Source organism: Osmerus mordax, chromosome 22 (assembly GCF_038355195.1).
Source record: "Osmerus mordax isolate fOsmMor3 chromosome 22, fOsmMor3.pri, whole genome shotgun sequence".
Taxonomy (NCBI): domain Eukaryota; kingdom Metazoa; phylum Chordata; class Actinopteri; order Osmeriformes; family Osmeridae; genus Osmerus; species Osmerus mordax.
In genome coordinates, this window is record NC_090071.1 from 6214368 (window position 1) to 6226869 (window position 12502).

The 12502-nt window shown below is 46.6% G+C and overlaps 1 protein-coding gene across 1 annotated transcript in view; it reads left to right on the forward strand.

Annotated features, from left to right (window-relative positions):
• Nucleotides 1-12502, forward strand: part of si:ch211-246m6.5 (von Willebrand factor D and EGF domain-containing protein) — a 28815-nt gene that overhangs the window by 7950 nt on the left and 8363 nt on the right. The window contains exons 9-19 of the mRNA XM_067260975.1: nt 659-732; nt 942-1218; nt 1339-1541; nt 1849-2753; nt 4953-5089; nt 5917-6078; nt 6729-6833; nt 7506-7620; nt 8836-9092; nt 10136-10355; nt 10511-10648. Of these exons, the coding sequence (XP_067117076.1) occupies nt 659-732; nt 942-1218; nt 1339-1541; nt 1849-2753; nt 4953-5089; nt 5917-6078; nt 6729-6833; nt 7506-7620; nt 8836-9092; nt 10136-10355; nt 10511-10648 (2593 nt within the window). The remainder of the gene's footprint in view (nt 1-658; nt 733-941; nt 1219-1338; nt 1542-1848; nt 2754-4952; nt 5090-5916; nt 6079-6728; nt 6834-7505; nt 7621-8835; nt 9093-10135; nt 10356-10510; nt 10649-12502) is intronic.

The following is a 12502-nucleotide window of genomic DNA, read 5'->3' on the forward strand; positions in this document are numbered from 1 at the left end:
GCTCCACCCTTGTCCGCTGCTCCACCTGTGAGCTATCCAAAATCAATATCTTGTCGGTGAAATCCGCAATGTAAGCCCGCTGGGCCTCCCACTTGAGGCGTCACTCTCGGCCTCGTAGATATCCATTACCCCCCCCCCCCCCCCCCGAGCACATTTGGCTCAGCTTTTGTGTAGATGAGCAAACGAGTCGCAAGCCCGCGGCTCGTTCTGCGAAGGGGAAGTGGGGAAACCGCTTAAAGGGCCGGCGCACGGCATGGCCGGGAGATGGCTCGGGGCGCTTTCCTTGGTTTTGGAAGGTCTGGGTGGCCTCGCTCTCAGGGGATGCCACACTGTACAGTCAAAACGCATTGAACTGTAAACACCAGCATGGCATTTAAACAGTGTATTCTGTAGAGGGGAAAACGGTGTCCAGTCTTCGGTCATGCTCTGGCATCAGCAAACAAAAAGGGATATTCCAAATATTTCATTTGATGACTTCCATTTCTAGAAAACACAGTTGTCTAATAGCAGGGGTTGAGTAACTCCACAAGTTCCAGATTAAACAGCTGCCCAAAGAGTTTGATGGAGATGCGGTGCCAGTCAGCCCAGACACATCTGTGCCTGTGTGTCGACACTGAAATCACGACAGGCGCTCAAGCTTTGTTCTCCCATCCTCCAGGTCATTGTTCAGGATATTCCCACTGCCAACTGCTACTCCCTCACCGATCCCCACATCATCACCTTAGATGGGAGGTAACAGTCTCATTTCCTGAACGTGGCGTCATACATTCGGCACTGTAAAACGTGCCAAACAGAGAAAAACATAGTGTATTGATGTTCAGATGGAGTTATTTTCATGTTCACCTATATACTGTATCTCATTCAGGAGGCATGATAGTGTTTGTGGAGGGAAAATCTCAATTTCTGCCGGGATGAAATCAATTTTTCCACCCTAACACCAGGCGCTATGAGAACCAGCAGACGGGCACATTCGTGCTGTACCGCAGCCTGACCAGAGACTTTGAGGTCCAGGTTCGCCAGTGGGACTGTGGGAGCCGCCACTACGATGTGGCCTGCAACTGTGGCGTGGTGGCTCGGGATGAAGACCAGGTGGTTACGTTCGATATGTGCAACGGGCAGCTGCAGGAAACCAGGCCCCGCCTCTCTATTAAGAACCTGGGCCCTAGCCGGGCGAGTCGCATCCAGATTCTGGAGTCCAACCAAGGCAGGAAAGTCACTGTAGGTGTCCTGGTCCTTCCTTCAACACCCCAATATTATATGTATGTACGGATAGTGGGTTTTGTGAGATGCATACAGTGATATTTTAATTAGCTGCTGGATGTAATTCTCCTTTTGTAGTTGATCTTTCCCTCCGGGGCCTTTGTTAGGGCCGACGTCTGCGATTGGGGAATGAGCTTGTCAATCAGGGCGCCCAGCGTGGACTTTGGCAGCACACACGGCCTCTGTGGGACGTTCGACAGGAACGGACAAAATGACTTCCATGGTCGCGATGGAAGCACCTATGGCAGCAACGACCACGAACGCTTCATTGAAGACTGGAGGTGAGGGTTGTCAGAGAGAGCTCATTTACAGACCTAGAAAGATGTTCCTGAAGTTTGTTACAGCTGTAGATTACCTCATGCCATTAGAAGAAATCTATGAATAAAGATGGAAAAAACTGTCATACAGCGGATCAAGCCATCAGAAATTGAGGCAGATATGTTTAAGATTTCATTTTAGCTGACGTGGTGGGATGAACAAATCTAATTAAAAGCTAGATAACCTTATCAAACCATACGATTTGACATTTTAGGCTTATTCAAAGGTTAATGTGATATCTAATTGTCTTTACCTCCTCCTGTGTGTCAGGATTGCCCCTGGAGAGAGCTTATTTGACACCACGCCACCACCTCAAGTATCCCCGAAGAAGAGAAGGCCTTTCTGCCAGTGTCAGCGGGGATACAGCGTGTCTCTCCATGCCACGGAAACTGCAGACAGGCGTTTTCCTCCGCAGACCGAGTGTCTCTCTCATGACAATGTGGATTATACCTCTGTGTTCCCATCAGTGGACACCACGTCTGAGCACACCGAGAGTTCCGAAGAAGCCGTCATGGATCTGTCGTCCGTCTTACAGAGCCCAGCTCTGCCTGTGGAGAATTGGCCTTCTAGGAGGGCCTTTGAAGAGCCCAGAACTGATAGCGAGCTGGATAGAATGTTCAGGGAAGACTTTCTAGTAGCGGTAGACAGGCCTAAGAGACAGGCCATGTACGAGTTCCAGCCCATCTTCACAACCCAGAGCCTGAGTCAGACAGACCTGGAGAGCCTTGCTTACTTCTTCCCCGACGACCACTTGTCGGGACCACGGCCAGCGGTCCAGCCCGCTTGGCCCACGCCCAGTGGCCTGACCTCGGTGAAGGCTCTGGAGCTCTGTCAGCTGGCGCTGGCCAACTCCACGGTGGGCACGGTGTGCCAGAGTGTGCTGGGCAGGCGCCTGGAGGAGGCGGTGCACCTGTGCATCATGGACCTGCAGCTGAAAGACGACCTGGCCTGGGAGGAGGCCCTTCTGCCTTACCTGGAGAACGAGTGCGAGAGGAGGCTTATGGAGAACAGGACCCTGCGCGCCCTGCAGCTGGCTCCAGGACCCCTGGGGGCGTCCGGGGAGGTGGTCACTGCTTTGCGCTGTCCCAACTTTTGCAACAACAATGGCGACTGCACAGAATGGGGCTGCCAGTGCTACTCTGGACACAGCTTTTATGACTGTAGTCTTGCTATCAGTGAGTACTCTACTAGATCCGGTTACAGCGGGTTACTTCCGTTTTAAAGAGTGCTGTTTGTTCCCCAACAGTATTTCTGAACCTGATTCTCCATGTGGGAATTTCTTTGCAGTGGTTCTGAGCCAGATTACAATTAAGATAGCAGTGCAGTTGCTTGGATGACAATCCCATTTGTACTTTACACCACTCTCCTGTGGTTTCAATTCTGGATGCATCCCCCTTAGCTAGGCTTCATTAGCAATTTAAACTGTCTAGAATCTTTGTCTACTTGGGATAATTCCACAAACCTTTCTGCGTGAGAGAGACGTCTCATGCTATGGCTATATCTCCTGAGACTGAGCAGATGGTATTCCATTCTCATTATTCTACTAATTCTCATTTGGTTCAAACTCATCTGAGTATCACTGACTGCATGCTGTGTGTTCAGAACTGTCCCAATCCATCTGGAGATGCCTTTGAACTAGGTAGGCTCATGTCTTCTGGGTCCTAGGTGTGAAACAGGACTGATAAAATGGTGTTCCAGGAAAAAGATGTCCTTCTCAAAATATACTCTCTGGACAGAATGTTTTTGTTTTTTATCTACGGATAGACTCCTATTGGGATGACCTTCCCCCCCCCAAAAAAAACAATCTCAGTTAATATGAATTGAACTCAAGTGAACAGTCAGATTGACAAAGGTCAGACCGTACATATTGGCCCTTTTACTGACTGCTGTGATTTATGTCAGTTGCACTGAGATCAACATCCAAAGGGATGACTAAGGGCTTACCAATAAATCAGCCTAATTGCTTAACAAATCACAGATCAGCATCCTAGAACATTATCCTACCTGTCTCACGGTGGGTCCATACTCAGGGATCCCTTCAACAGTGCTCTCTGTCTCTCAGGATTCATTAATTTATTGCTCAATTTATACTTTTTTGTTGCCAGTTTTTGTAAAACAAAACAAAAGCTTTCCTCGAAGAGTCTGCATATACTACAATCTTCTTGCTCTATTGTCTTCAGCTGAAGTCGATTCGCAACTATTCTCCAAATTATATTGCTTTAGCTATCCACATCAAACCCAGTTATATCTGAAATAATTGGAGGGCATGTGTGCTTCGACTGCACCTTTCGCTCTAGTTTTTAGGAGAAAAGGCTGCTTTTAGGAACAACCAGAGCTGCACACTGGTTATAAGTTTCAATTACGCCAATTTCTTACGAAGGGCCTGTCATTTCCTTTTATCAGTATGAGAGGCCATGTCCTTAAAATACACAGGCATCCTTATTTTCCTCATGCCCTGCAATTTCAGAAATAGCTGGAATTTCACCCAAAGCACTACTTTGTGTTCTGTGTTCCGGCTGTCTGTCAAGTAGTCATCAATGTTAAGCAGTAATTCAGTATGCAGGGTCAAATCTAAAGAGGAGTCAAATAAAGGATGTAGTCTATAGGTAACCCTTTATAATTAGAGCCGTAAGCTGGACCTATTTGTAGAATGCTTTGTAAAGTCTAAATCCTCAGTTTGATCTTAGTAGATATTTGCTATAAACCACTACTAAAAAAACATTTTTTTTTGTTATCTACAAACTTGTAATTATTTATAAATGCTTGTAGATGAGAAACACACTGTTACATTTGTATTTTTGTTTCAAGTTCAAAGTGTAGTAATATCGAAAATGAAGATAAATATTTTAAAACCACTTTATTCTACATCACATTCTTACAAAGAGAATTGAGGTGGGTGTTTTTTTGTTCTCTTGACGCTATTATTCAAAACTATGACTTTGTGCCTTCAGTTTAGTATATGATATTTACTTATTGAATTTACAGACTCTATTTACATACAGTACATTCCTAGCCAAGGACATGAAGCTGTTTGTCACATCATACATTATGTATACGAGAGTACCCTTGAGTTGGTGAATGCTAAATCTTATTTTGGCAGTTTGGAACCTTGTGTGATGTTGGTACGCATAAGCATCTACATGGTTCTTCTATACAGGCAGAGAGACGACAAATGTTCTTTCACGGTTCAATTCTTTGCCCATAGTTGGGTTTTTGCAAGTTGTAAATGACAAGCATGGGTTTGGAGGTCGCTCGCGTAGACTTGAGGTGAATATCAACGAGGTCCAAATGAGGATGTGAGGCTTGTTAGCGTGGCTCACTCTCTGATCTCTTGAGTAATGACGGGCGTCCTCCGTCTCTGTGTCCTCTGACAGGCCAGCCCGTTGAGCTGACCGACCTGGAGAACGGCGGCCTCTGTGACATCCGGGCGTTCGACTGCCGCACCGTCCGCGTCTTCGGCCTGGGATTCATCGACTCGCCCGACCTCGGGTGCTTCGTCACGCGTCTGACGGTGAGGGGAGGCGACCAGCGGCCACACGACTGGGGTGGCACGGGAGAGACGAGAGCAGGAACGAGACTCCCTGTAGTCCGTGCCTCTGTTCTTGTCCCCTGGAGCCCGGTTAGGAGCTGGGACGCTGTGCCCGTGATAAAGCTCTGCGCATTCAGACGGGAAACAAAGACAACATCATGTGGTGGTAGAATCTACTGGGCTGTATGCCATTGGCTTCCCTGGGATATGAATGGAGCCAGTTTAGGAGCTAGCCATCAGTCTAGATCAGTGAGAGGCTACATCATCCAGAGCTGTCTTTTGCAAATCCCCTGTCTTTGGAGCTGTTTCTCCTGGTATTAGGTAAACCAAACTTGTGAAAGATGATCGCTTTGACTTTTCTCAAATGACACAACTTTTTGGTTAACATCTGATTATCTGACAGTCTCATGTGGAATACATAAATAAATTGGCCCACAGATAACTCAGTTCTCAGGTTCAGTAATCAGCCATCCATGAAAGATCTGAAATGAGATAGTTGATTGGTATTCCACCCCTCAAGGAAAATGCAGTGTGATCATGAATATATCAACTGTCCTTAATGTCCTTGACACTAATGCTCCAGCTCTAGAAAATGTTAGTCTTAGGATTTCAGAGACTTTGTGATAATGATAATCATCCACAAAGCCAATATCAAATTCAAAGGGTATTTATTCAAGCTTTTCAACTGTACATTACGACACACAAGAGCAGGAAACGGTAGATCCGAGCCCGGTACTGTAACTCAGCACTTCTGGAGGTGATTAGGATTCCGTCTTTGAAGATGCCTTGGTGTTTGTCTGTCCCTGCAGTATGTGAATGGGGAGTGGGTTTCCGGAGAGACGCAGAGAAGCCGGGCCACCTTCCTGAGCTCCAAAACCATCGACTGCACCGTGCCCTCCCTGAGCAGCGTGGAGGACCACACCCTCGAGTTCATGATGGGTGACAAACCCTACGCGCGCTGGGAGATGAAGGTACGGAACCGCTCTCAACTTGGATCAGCAGTCGTCCGGCGCATCGCGTTTCGGTTCGATCCTTCACAAGTGATGGCACTTCACTTCTCTGAATCGAACTCGTGGTGTGTCCCGTTCTTGACCTTCTTCCTCCCTGATATACATCATGCTCCAGCTTGCCCCCGCGGGCGCTCAGGATCGCTGTTTGTTTACTGGGGTAAAGGAGGAAGAGGACGAGGGGGTTTTTGATGGAAGGAAACATTAGCATAAATCTTGTAAGTAGAGAGCCATGGGGCCTCCCCTCAAGGTGGGCTCAAAGTCAGATCTGCTGCCTCAAATGGATTACTTGAGCTTGGCCTGCAGGATGAGCCCAGTATTACTTGAATGCACCATTAATCTACCAAGCATTAGGGATTTATTGAGTCGCCGTAGGAGAGTTAGGTTTATTTGCATTGAGTTGGAAATGTCAAATCATGTTTATGCATGAAATCAAATATGGAGGTAGGCGAAACTGCTTTGTTTCAAGTGTTTTTACACGTGTGAAATGAAAAGAGATCCTACTCGAGGTAACGTAACTCTCTCCAATACCAGACCGTTGTAGCCACGGTAACACAGCTCAAGTAAATGGGAGGCCAATCGGTTCAGACTGGAATCTGTCCTTGGTGTTTCAGGTGACCAATGACGGGTCCCACTACACTCAGCCCAAGGTGCTGACAATCTACGATGGCGTGTGCCAAGTCTGTGAGGCATCTCGCTCTGGACTGTGTAAGTTAAAGGTAATCTTACACACTGAAAATTACTTTGGATTCCCAGTCCAGCATTCACATTTTTCAAAATGTTCAATACTCGAGGAAAATAGACGAGGAAAAAAAAGAATAGAAAATCTGTTTTTTCTTAATAATAGTGGGAAAAAAGCAAACCTCGAACTGGTGTCAAGAAAACTTGTTTACGCATGTCAACATGTTTAGCGAAGCAGTAAAGCGTGCTGACTCTGGCGCACAAGGGGAACAGGGCTCCTGAATGACTAAACCAGATATGTGGAACATCATTTTCAGAGCTCCCAATGCTCTGCAGTTGTCTGTTAAAACCACAGAGGCTGTGATTACACTCCTACAAGCATGTACCGGCGGTACACACTCACAAACTATGTCTCCATCTCTCTACACGCACACTCACGCACTCACTCACGCACGCACCCACACACAGTCTCTCTTTCACACACAAATGCACACATACATGCGAAAGACACACAGAGAGAGGATTAGCTGTGCCTGACGATGATTTATCAAATGCAGTTATCTTGGGAAGAGATGGATTTTTTACTGTTTGTTTTTAATTCATTTCCTCTTGTCCTTGGTCGCTAGTGAAATCTCTAGTGAATGAAAATCTCTCTCTCTCTATCTTTCCCCTTCTTGCCCTATGTCTCTTTCTCTCTTCCTCTGGGTCAGGAGAAGACCTGCAATATAGATGGGATGTGTTTTTCCGAAGGAGACTCCAATCCCACAAGCCCATGCCTCCTCTGTAATCCTGCTACGTCAAAATTCACATGGTCTTTGAATCAAGGTAAATTTAAGGAATGTACCTGATACTTGTTCATTCCCACTGACGGAAACAAAAGTATCTGGGAGCATGTTTAATCCTGTCCTTTTTTTAGTTACTAGGCGACCTGTTGAAACCCTGTAATTTCCAAGTGATCGGATTTACTAGAAGCTCTTAAAGATGTCTTCAGGCCTCAGACAGCATTTCATTGTCTTGTTAGAGTGCCTGTATAAACCAAAATATGACAGGCAGAGTAGAAGGTAAACAAATCAAGGTGGCTAGGTTAGCTAGCGGTGCCCTTGCTACAGTTGTTCATTTTCACCACGAAGGATAAGGGCGGGGGTGGGGGTTGGGGGGGGCCCAGGCTGTCAGCCTCAGAGTAGCTCTGCACCGCGCCACACGCACGCCGACTCAGGTAGATTTACATCCTGCAGTCTTTTGAAACCCTGTGGCTGCAGACACCTCCCATATTTTTGACGCTCGCTGGTTAACTTCATTAACTCAGGCTAGCAGCGATTGATAACGGGGAGCTGGGAGACAAGACGGATCGTGATTGGCCGGGCCAATTATGATGGAGAGGAGTCGTTTTCCACTGTGGACATCCTCTCCTTAGCTTGAGTTATGCCTTGAAGTTTGATCGATGGGTAGGCAAAGTTTGTGTTATGGAAGGTTACACATGATGTTTTGGGTGCAATTAAAGTGTTTTTGTTAAGAATGTGTGTGTGTGTGTGTGTGTGTGTGTGTGTGTGTGTGTGAGAGGCAGTGTGCTGCGAAAGTGTGTATATTTCTGTGCATAGAGAGGCTTCTTTTTGACAGATATTCAATGAATCTGTTCAAGAGCTACTATCCGCTGTGTTTCCTCTCAGCAGAAAGAAACTTTAAGTATGAGCTTTTCTCTTTACAAATCTATATACTCTACACACTCACACACTCACTCACTCACTCACATCACACACACAGGTACTTCCGACACAAACAGCCTTCTGGTAGCCTTCGTCCCTGTTGTAAAAAACTTGGTTGTAGTCCAGTGCCAGCCTCACCACTGCAACCACTCACTCGAACTAAGTGGTCGTCATCTTCAACAAACACAACGTTTCCTGTGTACAGAACAGGAAGGTCAAGAGGAAAGATCCCCATCTGGACTTGTTGTTCCACAGCTTGTGCAAGGGTTGGGACTGCTCATCGGGTTATTTTTCCTTCATCCCCCCCCCATCTTCCGTCTTCATGTTTTCTCCTCAGTCAATCAGCCCCCAGCTTTCCATCAGCCCCAGGACGGTCTCTATACCTTCGCCGGCGAGAATTTTGTGTTCCAGTTGACGGCGGCGGACCCGGAGGGCTCGGCACTGCTCTTCCAGCTGGAGGTGGGCCCGCCAGACGCCGCCCTCTCCCCCGCGGGCCTCCTCATCTGGAAAGTCGATCGGGAGGAGACGCAAGCGCGCACCTTCAAGTTCACGCTGTCGGATGAGTGCAACGCCCAGGGCAGGTACACCGTGGAGGTAAAAAACTGAAAAAGGTTTTACATGTGGCAGGTCCCTGGGAGGGGAAGGAGGGAGAAGAGGTGAAGATGGTTTGGGGGAAGAACAGAGGGGCAAGAAGGCGGGGGGGGGGGGGGGGTGGGAGGCAGGGAGGGAGGAGACCAAGGGAGTCCTGTAAACTGTTTACAGGATCTGACTGTATGGTCTGCCTGGGTGGCTGATGGGCTGTTTGGACCCAGAGCCAGGAGTTCAGTCAACACTCATTGGCCTATTCACGTGTCAAGTGTCCTGCCACATGATAATTCTCTCCCCATATACATGTTCTGTTGGTATGAACAGGGCCACGGACCGTGTATGGTAAACAAAGGGCTGTCGAAAAGCTATGAGGAACGTACTGAAACAGACTCTAACGAATTAGCAACAAAAGATTCTTATTTAAACCAACACTCTACATTCTTAACAGCCGTTGACCTAAACAAGAACCCTACTGTACAAAGGCTCTGCGTGTTTTCATTTCAACAGCAAGTTAACAGCATGTTAATGTCCCACCTGTTTTAGCCAGTTTGAGAAATGGAATAGAAGAGCTGCATGTGGGGTGTTTCACCACAACATATGGCTGCTGTTACCTTCCCCCTCCTTCTTACGTTCCTATAGGACAGATAAATATCCACTCTTCCTCCACTTAACTCCAGATGGGCCCAATGCATCTGCCCCCAGTTGGCTAACCATTATTAAATGCGACCCTCGCCTTATCTCCTGTCATGTTATCAAAGTTCACGGTTTAGAGTGGGATCTGGGGAATTATCATAGTTCATTATTACCAGCTTCCCTATCATTTATGATAAGCCAGACAAAACACAGATGGGAAATTCCACGTCAAGGAAGTGAGAGTTTTGACAATCATCATAGCAGGAAAGTAACGTTTTAGTTTTGTGTTTTTCGAGATAGATAAAAGCCTCAATCTCCATCACCCACTCCAGGGGATTTGGAACAGTAGCTGGAGTCAGAATAGTGTTAATACCTAAACAGACCAACGTCTTGTAATATACAAACCTTATCTTCAGATTGGAGTGAAGCCTTGCGGATGTTTGAACGGAGGAAAGTGTGTGACGGACGTGACTGTTCCAGCTGGAAGCGGCGGGTACTTGTGTGTGTGTCCTGAGGGGCTCCGTGGAGACCTGTGCGAGAAGAACGTTGACATCTGTCTATCCGGCCCTTGTGGTTTGGGGGTGTGTGCTAAAACAGCCCAGGGCTTCAGATGCCAGTGCCCTCAGGGATTGAGAGGTATGCTGATTAAGTGTTGTGCATGAGTTGTTTGTGAATTGTTAACAAAACTACTTTCTTTTCAAGAGCCTAAGAACTTAACTTTCCTCCAACAATATTTACATATACAGTTTACTGTAATACAATACATCATTGTATTGTGCATCTTTGTGTAGGAACAACTTGTCGGGAGGATGTGAACGAGTGTGAAAAGATGCCATGTTTCCCCGGTGTCCAGTGTTTCAATAGCTTTGGATCCTACTGGTGTGGAAGCTGCCCCAAAGGCATGCTGGGAGATGGCACCACATGTGCAGGTAAGCATCAACCAATCTGACCACCTCATTTATGTCAGTTAATATCACAAATACATCTTTTCACCAACGACAAACCTATATGAACAACTCAATACTATTTTTGACTGTCATCTTAGCGAGTAATATTCAGGAACATTCCACCATGACAGTCCATACCAAATCTGGATACCATTACTGACAGCAACTGAATGATTGCCACTTCCCTTTGAAATATTTCAGTCATTTCACTGAGCTCCTGCGCGGTCACAGAGAGCTCTCCTTCCCAGGTGATAACCAACAGGGATGCGTATAGAATGGGAAACAGATGGCAGGTGATGACTGCTCCCCCTTCCAGCCCTCTCCTCTATTGCACAGGCTTGTTGGGCTGAGTTAATTGGTTAAGTACTTCCCCTGTGTGTGTGTGTGTGTGTGTGTGTGTGTGTGTGTGTGTGTGTGTGTGTGTGTGTGTGTGTGTGTGTGTGTGTGTGTGTGTGTGTGTGTGTGTGTGTGTGTGTGTGTGTGTGTGTGTGTGTGTGTGTGTGTGTGTGTGTGTGTGTGTGTGTGTGTGTGTGTGTGTGTGTGTGTGTGTGTGTGTGTGTGTGTGTGTGTGTGTGTGTGTGTGTGTGTGTGTGTGTGTGTGTGTGTGTGTGTGTGTGTGTGTGTGCGCGCGTGAGAGAGAGAAAAAGATTGTGACTGAGTAAAAGACTGTGAAAGAGAAGGAGAGAGAATTGTGTTTGTAAAGGGGACAGAGATTAAGAACGGTACTGTTTGTGTGAGAGATAGAGGGAGAGGGAGAGAAAGTGTGTCTGTGTGTAAAGGAGAGAGAGAGCAGAGGGTATCCAGTCCTGGCTGAGAGCTGTGCACCTTAGGTGTGTGTCTCCGCTGACTGACATGGGCTATTAGTGCTGAGGTCTGGGTGTGGAGAGGTAAAAGAGGGGGAAGGGAGGAGGAGGGAGGGAGTGCAGGATGATGTAGTGCCTGGGCCAAGGGGCTGGAGAACAGGGCTGTGCTGGGGCACAAGACGTACAGCAAACTCCGTCCACACTCAAATCATCGCCAACACGTGAGCGCTGACATTTTTCAAGCAACCTCAACAGCACTGAATCACTAATTAGATGACTACTACATTACTATGAATTTCATCAGAAGTGAGATCAGTCTTTGCCACCTAGTCCTCAGCCTGGCCATTGGCCATTGTAAGTACAGATGGCAGTGTTTGCGGGGTGGTTCACTAGTGTGTGACTGAATTTAAAACAGACATCAAACATTAACTATCCCTTGCTAGAAACCCGTTCAATGTTTTATTATCCAAAGATGTGCTGGGAAGCACAGTACTGTCCTCTGAAATGTGTGAGAGTGCCAGGTCCTCCAGCACTTAGAGAGTGCACCAGTGTCTTCTCTCGTCACCATGTGCCCCCAAACTGCCATATCATGGCTAGCACCATTAGCTTTCATTTTTAGACCTCCCTAGCTGTCTTCTTTTCTTGATCTTTCTGTTTTCCTAGTGATGCGTTTTCAGCTGAGTGATTTCCGTCTCCAGTGGAAGCACAACTGCTGAATCTGAACACATAACTTGGAAAAAAACTAAATGAATACATGTAAATATAGCTTGCATGTTGTATACAGTTATGTTGAACACAAATAGAATGATTCAATAACTACAGAATTACTTTCATTTCAGAAAGTATTGTCAGAATGGAGCCTTTCGCACAAAGAGCCTTATCTAAGACATTTCTTGTTAATGTTGAAATAAACAATGAATAAATCATTGTTTCCAGGTTCTTGCTTTTAACTAAGAGATATTATACATCATTCCAGCACATTGGATTATAATTAGCATTTAATGGATGTGACAGAGGTAGCATTCATTTACTG